Genomic DNA, 18303 nt, shown 5'->3' with positions numbered 1-18303 from the left:
TCACAAGCCTTTCAATAGTAATCCTGTTTACATAGCCTATAAATTCTTTCTGCACTGTTCCACCCATTAAGCCAGTGGTAGGGAACCTTTGCCCCTTCAGAGTTTTGGCCTACATGTCCCATTTGCCATTTGAGATTTCTGAGAGCCCAAATCACAATATCTTGAATACCAAAGATTCCCCATCCGTGTGTTCAAGTCATACCTTCTGGTTTCATACTGTCTTCTATAACACGTGTTTCCTAAACAGATCAACTTTGCTTACAGAACAGGTCATATGCATCACTCCATAGCACAGTATGTACACAATATGTTTAAAAAGTATGTTTAAAAATGTACACAACGTGTAAAATATATTTTTTTAATTACACAATATGTAAAAAATGTTATAAAGCAATAAGTATCACCTTATTTTTACTACGGGAGTAGTGCAGTCCACAACATCAGATAGCTTAAGCAGAAATGTCCTACCAGAAGAAATGCATTTTCTATAGCAATAAATAATCTTTGTCATAATATATTACTGAAAACAATTGGGTGTAACTGGGTGCAGACCTGGGCCATGTTGATTTTAGAAGTCTGAGATCCAGTTTGCCATGTCAGATTTACAGAGAGAAGGCTGTCAAGACATTGTATTTTAATAATAGAGAAGAATGACAGGACCTGACAACTGAATTCAGAGTTTCGTCATATTTCTGAAGACCTGCATTTCTGTCTATCTAGGTTACAATCAAAGTTATATTAAATGGATTCATATTGCCTTGAATAATGCTAGGATCTATTACTTAATGACAAGTGATTGGAACAACAGTTAACCAGTGGTCTACACAATAATTACTTACTTCCATGTTAATACTCAGTATAAAAATTTAAAAACTCACAGAAAAAAATCCTGTAAACCAGTATAAATGCATCCTTTAATTAGCTGGTTAGCATCTCTAGCATAAATCTGTTTTTAAAGAAGTAATTGTTCAAGTTGTGTGTGTTTGTCTGTGTGTCCTCAAGCATACGCTCAAAGCTGCGTGGGAGCACACAGGGTGCAGCGTCCTATTCACATGAATGGGGCACGCTCCCATGGCTTGCCACCACTGCGCCGCCATAGACACGATCTCCATTTGTTTGAATGGGGCTTGAGCAACCGCATATTTTCTCTTATGCGGGGGGGGGGGGGTCTGGAATGGATCCCCCGCGTAAGAGAAGGGCGGACTGTATTTGTTGGCAATCTCCCATCGAAGTATTAACAAGTACTGACCCTGTTTAGCTTCCAAGATCAGATGAGGTGTCGTTAGACTGTACCTATTACCTTTTATTTGAGGATATGTGTTTTGGAATGCTGAAAGTTAGAAAAATGCCTTATAACATGAACATTAAAATAAAAACACAAGGAGATTAGAGATCTACCAATTCATATTTTTACAGAAAATTCAAGTAGAAAAACCACCACATCCCCATCAATTGTTACAGTCAAGTCATAACCATAACATCTCAAATGTAACTTGAAATACATAGCTGCCACTGACTTGTTTGGGATGCCTGGAAAGAATGCGCTCTACAAGCATATTTCATCTCCCTTTATATCTCACCACACGGAAAATGCTTGTTCTTCCATTTTTCCAAGCATACTTTCAGTAGAGAAATTGTCATATGACCAACCCAGGATCCACTGCAAATTATCCCATGCTTACTGTGGGAACGCAGCAGAACTCAACAACATCCTGCAAGAAGAACAGGAGCCAAAAGGTGACTAATCACCTGTGAAAACAACATTGGGATGACAACAAGGCCGGCACTCTTTCCATTGCACGGTATTTTCTTTTGTATCTCAGGGACAGCTGATAAAGTCAGTATCTCATAGAAATTATAAAGTGGCATCCAAACCCAGCAATGGCCTTCAGCAGTGGTTCCAAGCCCTCACTATTAGCCATGCTTTCTGGGGCTTCTGGGTGTTCAAACAACCTCTGGGAACCCAAAGTTAGGAAGGAAGGCTAAGAATGGTCTGAAGACACAGAACACAGCTCTATTCTGAAAGCTAAACCGGTCTGGTCAAATAAGCTGTTCAGTTGAAAGACCACTAGAAAAACATGTAGAAAAGGTGCTGAACTTCTTAAAGATAAAGGTAGCACACAAGCATACTGACTACAATTATTTAGTTTCACTTGCATAAAGTCTTACTCACAGTACAGTATCAGTTACATACCGCAGCAACTTGCAGCCTCACCAGGTCTTAAACCTGATGTTCCAGAGAATCTAGATATTTCAAAAGCCAAGGCTCAAACAACAAGCCATCCACTCCAGCAATAACGCTTGTTAGGCAAAATTGTTTTATTTCTCTTTTAAAGAAAACCACAAGCATAAAAACTAGGCTTTCATTATGTCCAAACACTCACCAAAATATACGGTAGTTCACACAAGCACACAATGGCACCTTCTTTCAGGACATGACTTGATGTTATTTAAAGATGGGCACTTTCTAATGCTCCGTGGCTACACTGAAAGGGAGGAAGGAGAAACCCACTTGCAGTTTCATTTTCTTCCCCATTTTCAAGTACATTGGGATGTTTACAAGCTTCTGTGCCCTATTTAAATGCAAAAGTGCTACTCTTTGAGGCAAACCCACTTTTCAAGTTTCAGAATATCCAGGGACCATGCTCCAAAGGCCTTGTAGGGCCTCATGCAGACCTGTGCCTACCTGGTTCAAAGCCTCATACCTCACACATAAATTAAGTATCTGGTTTAAATGTGATTTGGTTCATACAAAACCTTTGATGCGCTCCAAACTGACCTTGCCCACTGGGGGATCATGAAAGTTGTAGACATTTTCAGAGCACCTGGTTGGGAAAGATGGGAACCACTTCTGCTATGTATTTCCTAAACAGATCAAACTTTCTTGTAGAACAGGTATTCAAAGCTATCCATAACACTGATAGATATACAGTAGCACAGATGTATAATCAGTCTTTTCCTGCATAAAAACAATGTATTAAAGTATACATGACATTAGTATCTAGAACAACATGTTCTAGGATGTTATCACATGAGGCATAATTGGAAGTTTAAAGTGGGGCCAATGCAGAGTCATCCAGGGTTTAGGGACAAATTCACAGTTGCTTTTCACATGACGCAGCATGCAAGCAGAAGAGATTGCAGAGAGAATGTGAAGTCAATCAAGAAATAAGTAAATTCGCAAAACTACGGGATTTACGTTTCCATTTTGCATACGAATTGACTCCCTTCACTTAAATCCAGCCGTGTGGAAAGCAGGCCTCAGATGACTTTGTTTCCCAGGGTGCCTTGCTGTGCCAAAGAGGGAGAATGCTCTCGCCCCTTAAAGGGATATACACACACACTCCCCTCTTTAAGCTCCCTGGCTACTTTTTCTCCTCTAATAAAGGGCACAGCTGGTGGGAGAAGGCTTTTGGCATTCTTCCAGGACAGGAGGGAGAAATGGAGGACATGGCCTGGAAAAGGAGGAGTTCGGGGAAGATCAGCCCTCTGTGGAATCAAACAGCCCCCCCCTTTCTCTCTCTCTCTCTCTCTCTCTCTCTCTCTCTCTCTCTGTGTCTGTCTTTGTGGTTTTACAGAGTTTGCAAAGAGCAGCCTCATTCTGCCTCCCTCTCACACAGTTTCTGGAGCTTTTGGGACAAAGAGGATCCCCCCCCCCCGTAACATGTGTGTGTGTGTGCACTTGTGGAATAGACAGTTTTGAATAGGCGCAGAAAAGATATTTCTAAGCGAGCAATGGGGATTTGTCTCCTTTTGATACCCAAATTCGAATCTGACCTTAATTTATGTGCCTCTAACCCCTTGTTATGCTCTTGTGTGTGATAACCATTAGCAAATGGACTTGCTTTTCTGGGATGCCAGCACTTTAACCATTTTTGGGATGGACGCACATAGTTCCCCGTGTGATAATGTCCCTAGAGAGTTTACATCAGATGTGAGCAAATTCTGACCCATAGCTATATGCAGCCCCCAGGGTTTTTTGGTGGCCACCAGGTGAAAAAAAACCCTCAAAACATTTCCCACATGCTCCAATGCCCTCCAGGGGGGATGGGGTGGCAATTTGGTTGGGGTTTGTTGTTGTTGTTGTTTTGCTCCCCTGGGAGACTTTAGGCCCAGAAAGGGCCTTTTTTAAAAAACAGGGAGTAAACTAGGACTGCCTTCTGAGCCATCTCCTGTTTTCTAAAAAATTCTCTTCTAGGCCTAGTCACCCCTATGCACAGGGAAATGTTTAAAATGGCAAAAACTGACCTCCCCAGCATCAGGGGCATTAGATGACATCTGAGGGGACAAAACATTATTGGGATTTTTTTGCAGAGGTTATGGCAAGGGAGTTGCCCTCCAAGGGATCCTGGGAAGGCAATACAGCTCCCGTTTCCTGACAGGTGTCCACCTCTGGTTTATGTTGCCCCTTCTTCTTCTTCTTCTTCTTCTTCTTCTTCTTCTTCTTCTTCTTCCAATTAACCATTTAATTTTCCTCCTATCACATTTCTTCTGCCATTTCTTCTGCATTTATACAAGCCAACAGGAGTCTGATTATTTAGATAATCTTTAAAACATGTTCACACCTCCCACACAGTTCTTTATCAATTTATTAGATACTTCAGATCAGATTATTGCAGTAGATGATGAAAGAGTAGCTATGGGATGAACTGAAGAGCTGGTGATAAAATAATTGATCATAAGTCAACTGAGCCTATATACACACTACGCTTACATATGTGTCTTCCTACCAGTTTGAAGACTTCCAACAAATCCTGGGAATTGTAGTTCACTCAACATACTGAGAATTTCAGGTTTCAGATCCATACAAACGCCCTTACATCAATACCAAATGCTTGGCAAAGTTATTTACTACAACTCCCAGAATTCTTCAGCCACTATAATCCGTTACAGTCCAAAGGTAATTTTTCCAAGCCCTGGGTTGAATCAGTTTGCTCTAAGAAAAAATCAGGAATGAGAAAAAACAGGTTTCTCTTCTGAACTTTAAAAACAAGTAACTGAGATATAACCAGATATTAGATACAGGTAATGCTAAATACTCAATGAACTGCATTATTTCCCATCACAACAGAAAAGAGTGTTCATAGAGGAGATGAAAAGTAAATTTCAAAAAGGCAGAATGCAGCCAAATAAAAAAAGTAATCGTGCTGTGGCATTTCATCCCAATGTCTATAAATTGAAAGTTTGGGTGAATTTGGGCAAATATTCTTCAAACAGAATTGCACTATTTACTTGGGCAGCTGAGAAGTAAGAACCAATTAACTTAGGCATAGTGCTGAAAATTGATCTGGATTCAAAGAGGTCTTCCGCTCCTGGAAACACTTCCTGTAAAGTAATTTGCTTTGACAAATTATTTACCATTAAGCTCTGTAAAACGGAAATGATATATACCCAAAGGAACTCTTGAAAGGTCAGATAAAAGTGTAAGAAAGTATCAATTGTGTTAGTTGGATTCAGACAGTCTACCAAGTTATCCTTTGTAGTTAGCTAGAGTCAAGAACTCAAACCAGTGCCGCTTTTCCATATGCAACAGGCAAACTATGGTTTAAAACTGTTTTCTTCTACCTGCTCAGCATTTGGTTATACCTCCACGATCAAACAGCTTCTGGAGCGGAAGAGAGATAGTTTTGATTCTTTTCTCAGTTTGAGCTTCACAACAAAGGAATCTCCACACATGCACCAAGGCAGAAGGGCCACACATGCTAACCCCAATCCAAACATATATAAGGCTTCTACAAATAAAAGCTTCCACGTGTTCTGGAATCCTGTGGGATCCAGAAACCAATATGTGAAGGTGTGCCTTGTACAGGCTATGAAAGGCACATACTCTACTGCCCCTTTTATGCATGGGAGAGATGTCAGATTTATTAATTAATGCATTAAATTTATTAATGTATTATTTATACCCCACCCACTAGCTAAAGATCTCAGGGTGACATGCACCAAAATCAACCTGCCTAATTTAAAACAGCATAAACAAAAAAAATTATTTTAAAGGGCTAAAAAAAATGTAACAAACAATTTAACAAGTTCAAAAAAAGGCAGATTAAAACTGGTTAAATAGTATCGTATTATTTAAAACCATGCACACATGAGGGTTTGTGTAAAATCAATTATGCCCCAAACGTTTTAATGAACAGCCACATTTTCATTTGCTGTCAGAATGACAGCAGTGCTGGCGTCAATCATTCGTCAATCAGGCCTCCAAAGAGAAGGTATTCCATAACTGGAGTGTCACAGAGAGAAGGCCCTCTTCTGCCTCTTCTCACAGCTACAGCTGATCTCATTTCTTGGGCAGGTGTGGCTGGGTGGGTATGGAGAAGAGTAAAGTCCTAAGCATTTTTAAAGTCTTTAGATATCATTAACAACACTGTGAATTCAGACTGGAGGTGCACCCTTTTTGCAAAGAGTGTGGCAAGGGGTGTCGTCCTTCAAGGTCTCCTACGAAGCCAGTGCAATTCCTTTAAAATATGTTATATGGCATTTGTATATAATGTTCAAGTCAACAATTTAGCAGCTGCAATTTTCACCAGCTGCAGTTTCCAAACTGTCATCAAGGACAGCTCTACCTAGAGTACAAACTGGGAAGTTACCAGTGCATAGACTCCTTTTGCTACATTATCACAAACTATGGACTAGACACCCACTTTGAGCCACAGTCACTTATTTTGGGATGCTAGCCAGTTACAAACCATGATTGTCAATTTAGACATCACATCACAACCTTGTGCCGTATTTCACTGTCATGTCTGAAGTGTCTCTGTAAACAGATTATTATATATTTACAGTATGATTAGTAAGTAAGATCAAGGAAGAAAGTGCAAAAGCAGGCTAGACAACCTAGGCCCATTGCAGACAGGCACCCTAGGATGGACTCAGTCCGTGCTAGGGTTAGAAAGGGGCATCTCTTCCAGACGCCCCTAACCCTAGCATGGACTGAGTCCGTAACAAATGGCGGTGGCCGTTCCACACGGCTGCCACCATCTTGACGTAACGGATGCTCTGCGTCTGCACGTTGCGCCCTGGAAATGACGCCGTGAGTGTGCAACTAGCGCCTTGCAGTGTCTCTTCCGGGGAGCAAGAAGGAGCGCAATTTTCGCGTTCCTTCTTTGCAGCGTCTGGGAACTGCGCCATTTGGCTGCTGTGGTTCCCGGACGCTGCAACCGGCGGCGGTAGCAGACCGCCGCATTTCAGTGGTCTGTAACCCGCCCTAGACAATGAAGAAATACAAATAGTAAAAGAATTCCCATACTTGAGATCACTCTCTCTGGCTTTGCTTTGCGAACGAAGACTTCCTGACTTGAGATCAAACATTGATAGAAATGGGGACTGCAGCCAGGAAATCAGAAGATTAAGAATGGAGAGGACAGATATGAAAGAACTAGAACAGATCCTAAAATGCAAAGATATACAATGCAACACAAATGTTAGAATCAATCAAACCGTTGTATTCCCTATTACAATGTATGGATGTGAGAGCTGGATAGTTAAGAAACAAGATGGGAAGAAAATCAAGATCTGAGATGTGGTGCTGCAGAAGAGTGCTGAGGATTCCATGGGCAGCTAAAAAGACAAAGAAATGGCACCTAGATCAGATCAAACCAGAACTCTCCCTGGAAGCCAAGATGACAAAACTGAGGCACATCATGAGAAGGAAGGACTCACTGGAAAAAACAATAATGCTAGGGAAGGTGGAAGGAAGTAGAAAGAGAGAAAGGCTGCATGCTAGATGGATGAACTCTATTAAAGGGGTCACGGATATGAGTTTGCAGGACCTAAGCAGAACAGTGGATGACAGGGAGTCTTGGAGATGTCTCATCCACAGGGTCGCCATAGGTCGTAAGACATTCAACTTTCTCTGTCAGAGAGCTCTGGTGCTACAACAAACTACTTTGCAATTCCCTGGAATCCATAGCATTGAGCCATGGCACTTAAAGCAGTGCCGAACTGCATTCTTTCTGCAGTGCAGATGCAGCTAAAGAAACAGCTGTACCCCTCAAAAAAGGGTGGTTTGATGACCTGACGAAGCACTTTGGCAAGATCTGTGCCCAGAGGATTTTAGTTCAGAATACTAGTGTAACTGGAGAAGGGCTTCATCCCTGTTTATTTTGTTATGGAAAAACAAACACTACCCTTAGGGCTCAGTCACAGCTCAGTGGGATAGCAATGCTTTAATCATAATGGCTCATGTCAATCCTTGCTCTCTGGCTCTGGAGTTTATCACACAGGAGGCATCCCGTCCAGAAATGAGATTTAAAACAGGATTTAACCACCACCACCCCCCCCAAAAAAAAGCCTAAGAAGACACACAAAAGCATGATTGATTTTCAGACACATTGGGTTTAACACAACATTAAACTGGCTAGAAAGTCAACAAAATGTAATTCTCTTTACTTCCGGGCTTGACATGTTAATGCACCTTAACAGTGACATCATCTGAAAATCAATTGTGCTTTTGCATGTCTTTTCTACTTTCTCTCCTGGTTAAAGCTGGGTTAACCCGGATGTTATCTGATAATAAACCCACTTTTGCATGGTTTTTTTTCCACTTTAAATCCCGTTTTTGCACAGAATCCCTCTGATGTGATAAACTCTCCCCTCTTTCTCTAGTAAAGTGGGAGTCATTAAGCCCATATAGACAGGCCAAAATAAAGCTGCTTCGGATCACTTTGGAGGCATGCTGTTTAAATGATGCACGTGTCCGAAGAGGCCAGAAGCCATGCCAAAGCCATATTCCAGTCCTAAGGACTGAAGTGCAGCTCTGGCGCAGCTTCTGGCCTCTTAAGATGCATGTGTCATTTAAACACCATACCTCCAAAGTGACCTGAAGCAGCTTTATTTTGGCCTGTCTGTATGGGCCCATTGTCAGTGACTTTGCAGAACTAGAAACAGTCAGAGTAGATGTCACTGGCTAGATCAGGGATGGGAATCATGAGGCCTATGAAGTTCATGCCATCTGTGTATCCTTGGCCACTCCTGGATTCCCAGGTAATCCTTCTCCCCCACCTCAACACAAACAAACAGACACACAGAGACACACACACTTGTGATATATTAAACAAGGCAAGGATCTCTCTTGCACCTTTCAAAAGTCAAAAATAGCCTTTTTCCTTTTCCAGTGTGGTTTGCTGAGGCCCTTGGTGGGTTCCAGGGGCAGGTAAAAAACTTGTCCATCCCTGAACTAGATAGACCCCTGGTTAAGTTTGATCTTTTTCATTTTATTTTAATTCCTCTGGCCTCAAGCCTCCTGTCCGCATAAATAAAACATTCAATCCAATCCAAGAGATTTAAATTATGACAGAAGGAGACTTACATACGGATTGCTCTGGCATTCCATTTCTTCCTAAAAAGGAAGATGAATGTGGATTTCCGTGTTTTAGATTAAATCAATTTAAAGAGAAGATTTCAGAGGAGTCTACTGGCCTGCGACTAACAAGTTTTTATTGGCCATTTTACACTTTCTGGTGCTTTGTGCATGGAGCCTATTTTTGACAGTAATTAAAGAGCACTGGCTCAGCTTGTTTGCCAGACAGAACAGAGCAGTAGTGGTAGTTATTGTTGTTATATTTATTTATATCCTGCTTTCCCCCTTTAAAAAAAATTACGATTACGAACTGAAAAACAATACAACTAAAACATAGAAAAGTGGGCATTAAAATGGAATTAAACTAGTATTGTATTAAAACACATCACTCATTAAAAGAATAAAATGTAATTTAAAAGAGAAAAGTGCTTACAAATAGTATACATTAAAACAGTTCAGAAGGCTAAAACACATTAATCTGGTTCAGTTTTCTGCAGTGCTGATGATAAAGTGGAAGCAGCTCATTAAAAGCCTCTTTCTAATCCAAGGCACACTCCCTTAATCAAAGCCAACAGACCAATCCTGGACACCAAGGTTAACACAACCAAAACAACTGGATTACTCATCTCTTATTACGCCTTTCCTCCTACGAGCAAAAGGCAGCGTATATGGTTCTCCACTCCCAATTTATCTTCACAAGAACCATGTAAGGTGAGTTAGGATGGGAGACAATGATGGGCCCACCAGTCGTGTCACGAGCTTTTTAACTAGATGGAGATTTGAACCTGAGTCTCACCAGTCCTAATTGAACAAAGAAAGCAAGACTATATTTGAAGTACAGTATAAGAATTCAAAGCGCAGGTACAAAATAAATACAGTTAACACAAAAGGGACAAGACTCGTGAGAGCTTAGATAGCTTGACAGTCTAAAAATGTTTAGAATCCTACCAGAATCAGCCACAAAGCTCACCTAAAACCACTCCACCTCAATTCCCAATATACAGGAACACTTTTAAAAGACATTTATTATACTTAACATTTTAGGTGTTGAGGTGGACAAGATTTTTCCATGTCCAAAAGCAGTAATGAAATGATCAAAACACAAGTTGACGATTATGTGCCATTTAACTCCTCTCTCTCCATCCCAAATGCTGAGGGTAAGGGCAATTTCTTAGGACTGCTCCATACATATAATTCCAACACAAAGGTCCAAAACGCTGCAGAAATAAATCCAGTTTGAGACCGCTTTAACTGCCCTGGTTTAGGGCTAGGGAGCCCTGGGAATTGTAGTTTATTGTGGAACCAGAGCTCTCTGACAGAGAAGGTAAAATGTCTCACAAAACTCCAGTTCCCAGAATTCCCTAGCACTGAGCCAGGGCAGTTAAAGCAGTCTCAAACTGGATTATTTCTGCAGTGTGTTTTGGACTAAAATTACAAGACAAACTTTTGTGGGGGGTTTATTATGCACATGCCAAAATGACAGAAGTACTTTACAGACTGTTCGTGCATTTGCAAGGGCATGGACTAGACAACCCTTGAGGTTACCTCCAACTCTACAGCTCAATGATTTTATGAAAGGTGGTCTTATCCACAGCCTTATGGCAGCACTGCTAGAGGCAAGTGAGGAGGGGGGAAGCAGCAAATGCTTGGGGAATGGCAAAGCAGCAGGAGTGATGGGAAAATCCATCCGTGCAAGACCCATTCTATTGCCCTGCAAGTGATATTGCACCCCTGCTCCTTCATCACATCCTTCTTCTGTCCCACAGGGCCAGGGCATGAAGTAGAAATGCATGCCACTCCAATATAAATCAGTAGAGAGTCTGTGACTAAAGAACCCACTGTTCAGTTCAAATCAATGGGAGAGGAATTCAATTTTTCACATGTCGTTGCCTTTATTAAAGGTAAGGGTTTCCTTTTGACAGGTTTGTCTAGTTAGTTCCAACTGGGGTGATGCTCATCTCTGTTACTGATCCAGAGAGGCAGCATTGTCAGAGACTACTCTGTGGGTCATGTGGCCAGATTGACTGCACACGACACTGTTATCTTCCCACTGAAGTGGCACCTATTTATCCCATTACACTTCTGCATGCTTTCGAACTACTAAGATCGACAGAGGCTGGGACTAATGATGGGAGCTCACTCCGTCACACGGCACTTGGGTCTCAAATTGCTAACCCATTGACCTTGCGATCATCTGAATCAGCGTTTAACCACTAAGCCACTGCTTATTACCCTGGGATTATTGGATCATAAAGCCGTAGGTGTGGAAATTATACCAGCTGTGGCTTCGACAATCTAGAACTCAGATCCTAATGCTCCTCCCCACCCTCTCACCTGTCCCCACCAAATAGTCTCTCTGATCTCCAGGCCCTTCCCTTGCTGTAATCCTGTTTCTTTCTCTTTTATTGGCAATCACCTGCATTTCCCCGACACTCTTGATTCCCTGGTCTCAGCCTGCTTTGCCCCAAGTCTACAGCCACCTTATCAACTGCTCTTGAGCAAACACTCTGGAACGCCTCTCCCTGCCATGCCAACACACTGCTCTTCCTCATCCGTAAGGTTTCTTCAGAGGCTCCAGTAATCAGCCACACCTTGCCTCAGTAACCTTCCTCCTCTGCCCTTTTCCTCAAGCTTCATATTCCACCTACACTTTCCTTCGGATTCCTGTTACTGCTGTGACATTTCCGGACTTTCCATCTTCCTTGTCTCTGGGCAATTTGCCACTAAGCTGGGGATGCAACCTCTCAGTTCTCCATTATCACCTGCGTGGGACTTCCCGGCAGCCCTACCAGTCACTTTTCCTTCCCTCCCAGAAAGCGCACTACAAACGGCTTTGTTTCCTAAGCAGCTGAATATTCAGTACCACCATAGGATTCAGATTCACCATCACAGGAGCAATACATCGTAGAAATGTGGACACATAGTTTAAGAAAAAGGAAGTAACTGCAATAAGGAAAACCATTAGTGGTGGGAGGAGGCAGACTTGAGGTCATGAAGAATGTTTTGTGGCTACACATTCATTCACATCTAAAGACCGGCTTGAGAATCGCTGGTATGATTAGTGAAGCGACACACAGGGACACAACTGTGGCGTCTAATGTTCGCCTATAATGTTCGTATATATGCAGGCAATACACCAAACTTCCCCCGTTATGTCAGGAAGGAATGGATAGTCTATTTGACCTGGGACCCAGTTAATATGAGTTTGTGTGCCTTGTTCCATTTGTACCATGTGCACATTTTAAAATCTAAATGTAAACAGTGTTTACAATAGTCTTTGCATCAGGGGAGAATTACTCACACACTAGTTCTCTCTCACAATGCAAATCCAAGTCATGCATATTCATGGATGCATGGGACGGTGTGATCAACAGATACAACTGGCGACAACAGTAAGCAACTTGTGTGACCCTTGTGACTGGACACTGCAGCACTCATCATCACAGGATGAGCCAGATCCACAAATACACTGATGATGATTGTCTATGGGAGAGCACACTTAGGACTACTTTTCAGAATTACTATAAGTTGCAAAACTGACTCTTCGGATGGTCCATACACTCATGCTGAATAACCAGACAGACTGCCGAAGAACAGCAAAATGCTACATACCTCCCTATTTATAACTCACTTTTTACATCTTGCTTTTCTGCCAAACAAATGGCCCTCACAGCAGCAAAGGGGAATTAAATCCAAATAAAACCAACACAATTAAAATATTTTTTAAAATGAAATACACCATTAGTAATACATAATAACAGAACAAATAGTTGCCAACCAGTTAACACTCCTTCGAGCCAAACAGAAGCAGAGCTTCAATACCAGAACTTGGTCGGAAAAGAAAACAAGGAGCAGTGAGGGAACCTGGTCTCAGTTGTAAAGCAGTTCCACACTAGACAAGTTTCAAAATACGGTATAAGCAAGCTTCATGTGGGAGAATATTGCCCTTCAAGGCTGCACCCACATGGCAGAAATAGTCCAGGTTGACACTGCTTTCCACTGTCATTGGGCTCCATGCTATGGAATCCTGGGAGTTGTTGTTTGTTGTGGCATCAGAGCTCTCTCTGACAGAGACAGCTAAATAGCTCCACAAAAATACAGATCCCGGAATTCCACAGCATTGAGTCATGGAAGTTAAAGTGGTGCCCAACTGCATTAATTCTGCAGTGCGGATGCAACCAGATCAAAGTTTAGAAAAGTTGATTTTGGACGATAACTTCCTTTAGAGGCCCACTGACTGCACCTAAAGATAATGTGATTGTGGTAACTACAACTTCCATAGCACCTCAGCCAGTGTAGCTAGCTGACACAGGAAACTGTCCCCAAGCATTGCAGGAGAGAGCCTGGTTCCTAGTATAACTATGGGGTGATTCAAAAAGAAAAGTGCAAAAGTAAAGCTGTTCATATTTAGTTTTGCACCATTCTTTTTGAATATATAGTATGCAAAGGGATCTTGCAGCCCCTTCTGAAACTAACTGAGAGATAGAAGTGCTACCAACTTCTCCATCTTCCACTTAGTCTCAAAGGTACTGCGAGATCCCTTGGTATACTGATTTTCCAAATTTAATACGGCTTTAAATTCTGCCTGTATATGGGTTGCTCAAGTTGACACTGTGTAAACCTGTGGGTGGCTGTCGCCAGCCCTGGAGCCTTTTAGTTTGTCTTTTTTTCTTTTCTGGTTTTTATTTAACACAAAAAAAACAAAACAGCAAGCAACTGGTTTGTCACATGGATGGAAAAGCAGGTCTTACAAGACTTGAGACTTGGGGCTGTTGGCAGGCAGGCTGGCGCCAAGGTGGAGGCAGCTGTTTTTTTGGTCCCTTCTCCTTCCCTCACCTAACTGCTTGCCTCCATCCCTAAGTTGCCAAATGGGCGAGTGAATGGGGATACTGGGATTGCCACCAAAACCTGCACATGGAAGGGGGCATCTTGAGAGCTACAAGCAAGGCACAGATCTGAGCACGCTCTTGACAAGGTGACTGGGTGTCCTTTTCCAGGACGTGTCCTACATTTCAAGCCTTGTGTCCAGGAAGAGTTCCAAAATGTCCCCCATTTTGAGCATGGCTAAGAAGCATGAATTTATATTTATAGGAGTGTTTTTAGCTTTTTATTTGGTAACGCCCTACTTTTTTTTTCTTGGCTGTCCTACATTTTGAGGTGCTTTGTCCTCCTTTGTGGTTATGGCTCTTATGCAGATTTGATTTGATTTGATTTTAAGAGTTGGAGAATAAGCAGCCTGGCTAACAGACAGAGCCAGAAAGTCTCCATTCACTGGCCATTCATTCACCCACCACCGTTCCCTATTCAAAAGTTTTGCAAAGCCACACTGCCTTCCTCAATCAGGGTGTGTCTACAGTGTAGAAATGATGCAGTTTGAAACCACTTTAAGTACTGTACCTCCATCCTAGGATTTATAGTTTTATAAGGTCTTTCGCCTTCTCTGCCAAAGAGTGCTAGTGCCTCCCAGAACTACAAATCCCAGGATTCCATAGGACGGAGCCGTGCCAGCGAAGGAAGTGTCAAACTACATTATAGTGTATTTAAGGTTGCATCTCCAATGCAGAAATAATCAGGTTTGACACCACTTTAACTGCCATGGTTCCATCCTATGAAATCTGGGAACTGTAGTTTGGTGAGACAGTCATCCTTCTCTGTCAGAGAGCTTAGGTGATACAATAATAATGATGATGATAACAATATCAATAATAATAATGATAGTAATAATAATTTTTATTGCTTTCCCGCCTCTCCTCAGGAATTCCTTCCCAGGATTCCATAGCAGCAAGCCATAGCAATTAAAGTGGTGTCGAAGTGGATTATTTCTGCGGTGTCGATGCAGCCATAGTGTAAAGTGGTAGAGCAATGATTCCCAAACTTTTTTTAAATGTAATGTTTTTAATCCTTTGAAATTGTTTGGGGTTTTTTTTAATTCTGTATTTTTAATTTTTCATACTGTTTTATCTTAAGACTTTTTAAAATTTTGTTAGCTGCCTTGAGACCCTATACAGGGAGGAAGGCAGAATAAAAATATATTAATAATAATAATAATAATAATAATAATAATACATTTGTCCCTCCATAGGGTTAGGGGCAGAAGACCCCAATTAATGTGGAAAAACCGCAATATGACAAAAAAAACGCCAAGTTTTTACCTGAAAGGACACTCTCTAGGGATCTCTAGGTCCAACTCCAGGGCAACTCTGTGGCCAACATTTGCCAGACACTGACCATAGAACTGCGCTGGAGGAGCTACAAAGGCCTAGTAGAGTGTCCTCTCTAGGAATAGCTAGGTCCTTCAGGGCAACCTTTAGTTAAAGTTGGCCACAGAGTTGCACTGGAGGACCTATACAGTCTTAGAGAGAACATATTAATCAAATCTGCGAATAATCAAATCTGCAAGTGTCTAAGCCTCAAATGTGGAGGGATAAGTGTATTATCAACAACATCCAGGTTTTTTGGACTACAGCTCCCAGAAGCCTCTGCCACCTTGGCCAATAGCCTTGGATTCTGGGAAATGGAGTCCAAAACTACCTGGAAGGGCACTGTTTTGGGGAATCACAGGTCTAGATCAATGGTTCTCAACCTTTTGGTCCTCCATTTGTTTTGGACTTCAGCTCCCAGAATCCTTGACTGTTGTCTACATTGGCTGGGGTTTCTGGGATGTGAGGTCCAAAAGAAATGGAGAACCAAAGTTTGGGTCATCTCTAGTGTAGATGCACCCTCAGGGGATGGGAATGTCTCTTTCTTTCTCCCCCCCCTTACTCCCATAATGGTTCCGCCCACTCAGGTGCGGAGTTATCCCAAAGCGGGACAAACCATCTCTAAAAGAGGGGTGGCGGCGGCGGCGTCGTGTCCGGCCAAGAGGCTGACCTTGGGGAGCTCTCTGAGCTGGTTGGCGTCGAGCAGGAGCTCCTCGAGGCTGCGGCTGTAGCGGTAGATGTCGTCGGGGACGGCGGCCAGGGAGCAGTGGCGCTTGTCGATCAGCTCCACATGACGGTTGCACCGCCAGAGAGGGATGCAGTGGAACATCGCCGGCGACGGGGAGAGGGAGATAGAGAGGGGGTCCCCCGCTCCCTCACACGGCCAGCCTGGCCCCGCTCTCCTGGCTCTCCTCCTCCTCCGCCGCCGCCGCCGCTGTCTCGCCCTCAGAAAACACCCAGGACACGGACACACACACACTCTCCTCCCTCCCTCCCTCCCTCTGTGTCTGTGTGACAGAGAGAGAGACTGGTTCTTTCTTTCTCTGACACACACACACACTTCTTTCTCTCTGTGTCTGTTGGCCTCCGCTCGCTCTACCTCTCTCTCTCACACACAGACACAATTGTGTGTGTCTCTCTCTCACACACAAAACAGTTGTGTGAGAGGGAGAGACCAGGCTGTCTCTTCCTTTCTCTCTCACAACACACAACAGACTTGCGTGTATATGAGAGAGAGAGAGAGAGAGAGGCCAGGCTGTCTCTTTTTTGTCTCTCACACGCGCACACAACACACTTGTGGGACCGTTGCGTGTGTCTCTTTCTCACACACACACAAAACGCACACTCTTCTCTCTCTCTCTGAGACCGTCTCTCTCTCTCACACACACAATGGTGTGTCCCACGCACGAACAACACTCGTGTGTGTTGTATGCGTGTGTGAGTGTGTGAGAGAGAGAAACCCGTCTGTCTCTCTCACACACAACACACACTTCCCTGTCTCTCACACAAAACACACACACACTGGGGTATAACCCCAGCTCACTGTCTTTCTCACACACACACACACTTCTCTCTTTCTTTGTCTATGTTGCCCTCTCTTTCTCTTTCTCTCTCTCTCTCTCACACACACACTCCTCTCTTTCTTTCGTGTGAGTGCGTGTGTGTCCTGCTCAATCCCGCCCCTCGGCCGACAGAGCTCTCCTCCTCCTCCTCTTCTTCTTTCAGGGCGCCTTTGCTCCTCTCTCTCTGTGTCTCTCTCTTTCCTCCAAGTTCCCTCAGGAGGAGGAGGAGGAGGGGAGGTTTGAGGGGGGCTGATGAAGGCTCCTCCTCCTCCCGCTTTTCCTCCTTCTCCTTCTTTCCTGGGACAAGAGCCCTTCTCCCTTTCTCCGCTCAGGGTCTGCACTTCCCAAAACAACCGAAAGGGGGAGCAACTGGGCGCCATTGAGGGAGGGAGGGAGAAGGGGCGTGGCTTCTCCTCCTCGCTCCCTCCCTCTTTCTTTCTTCTCCTCCTCTTCGTTCCCCCCTCCCTTCGAGTGAGCCCCTATTGGCTCCCCGCCGTCCAATCAGCGCCTCCGAAGCCGCCTCGCTCGGCCACCTTTTCTTGGCCACGCCCACCTCCTCCCAGCCCCGCGCGCGCTCTTCTCCTTCTTCTTCTCCTGGGTCCTATCTTCCCCTCTTCGCGCGCCTCCTTCTCTGCAACAAGGCTGTCTGTCTGTGCGCCCTTTTCTGCTTCCTTCATCTGGTCCAATAGATAGAGGTAGAAGCGGATGATGGTTTCCCCAAACGCCTCTTGAGGAAGCAGTCTGGCTGGGGAAACCCTGGCTGCCCCACCTCCCCTCTCTTCCCCTCCCAGGCGAGACTGCAAGACCCCTTTGGCACACCTCTTTTGCAAATGCAAACAAAATGCACAGCTGTACTTGTTGCAAGCTTTCGAAGCTCCATGGGCTTCTTCATCAGGCAAGGTTTTACAATCCAAAGAGGAGAAAGGAAAAGGAAGCACTGTCTCACAGCGAGGCAAAGGCAGACCCTCCTCTGAACAAATGCTGCCAAGCAAGGGCTGGAACAGAGAGGCCAGAATAAAGCTGCTTCAGGCCACTTTGGAGGTATGCTGTTTAAATGATGTATGCATCCAAAGAGGCTGGAAGTTGTGCCAAAGCCATGCTCTAGGCTTAAGGACTGGAGCACACCTTTATTGCATCCTCTGGCCTCTTAAAATGAATGCATCATTTAAACAGCATACCTCCAAAGTGACCAGAAGCAGCTTTATTTTGGCCTGTCTGTTCCAGCCCTAATCCTGCA

The 18303-nt window shown here is 43.6% G+C and overlaps 1 protein-coding gene across 2 annotated transcripts in view; it reads right to left on the bottom strand.

The window, feature by feature from the left end:
• Window positions 1–17407, bottom strand: part of LRRC1 (leucine rich repeat containing 1) — a 96760-nt gene extending 79353 nt beyond the window's left edge. The window contains exon 1 of one of the 2 annotated variants that reach the window (XM_042480028.1): window positions 16175–17407. In XM_042480028.1, coding sequence (XP_042335962.1) covers window positions 16175–16333 — 159 coding nt within the window. In that variant the 5' untranslated portion in view covers window positions 16334–17407. The remainder of the gene's footprint in view (window positions 1–16174) is intronic. The other variant, XM_042480013.1, reaches the window with a different exon arrangement.
• Between the last annotated feature and the right edge of the window lie 896 nt (window positions 17408–18303).

Source organism: Sceloporus undulatus, chromosome 1 (assembly GCF_019175285.1).
Source record: "Sceloporus undulatus isolate JIND9_A2432 ecotype Alabama chromosome 1, SceUnd_v1.1, whole genome shotgun sequence".
Lineage (NCBI taxonomy): Eukaryota > Metazoa > Chordata > Lepidosauria > Squamata > Phrynosomatidae > Sceloporus > Sceloporus undulatus.
The sequence above is the reverse complement of the archived record's forward strand: the minus strand, read 5'-3'. Positions and strand labels throughout refer to the sequence as shown.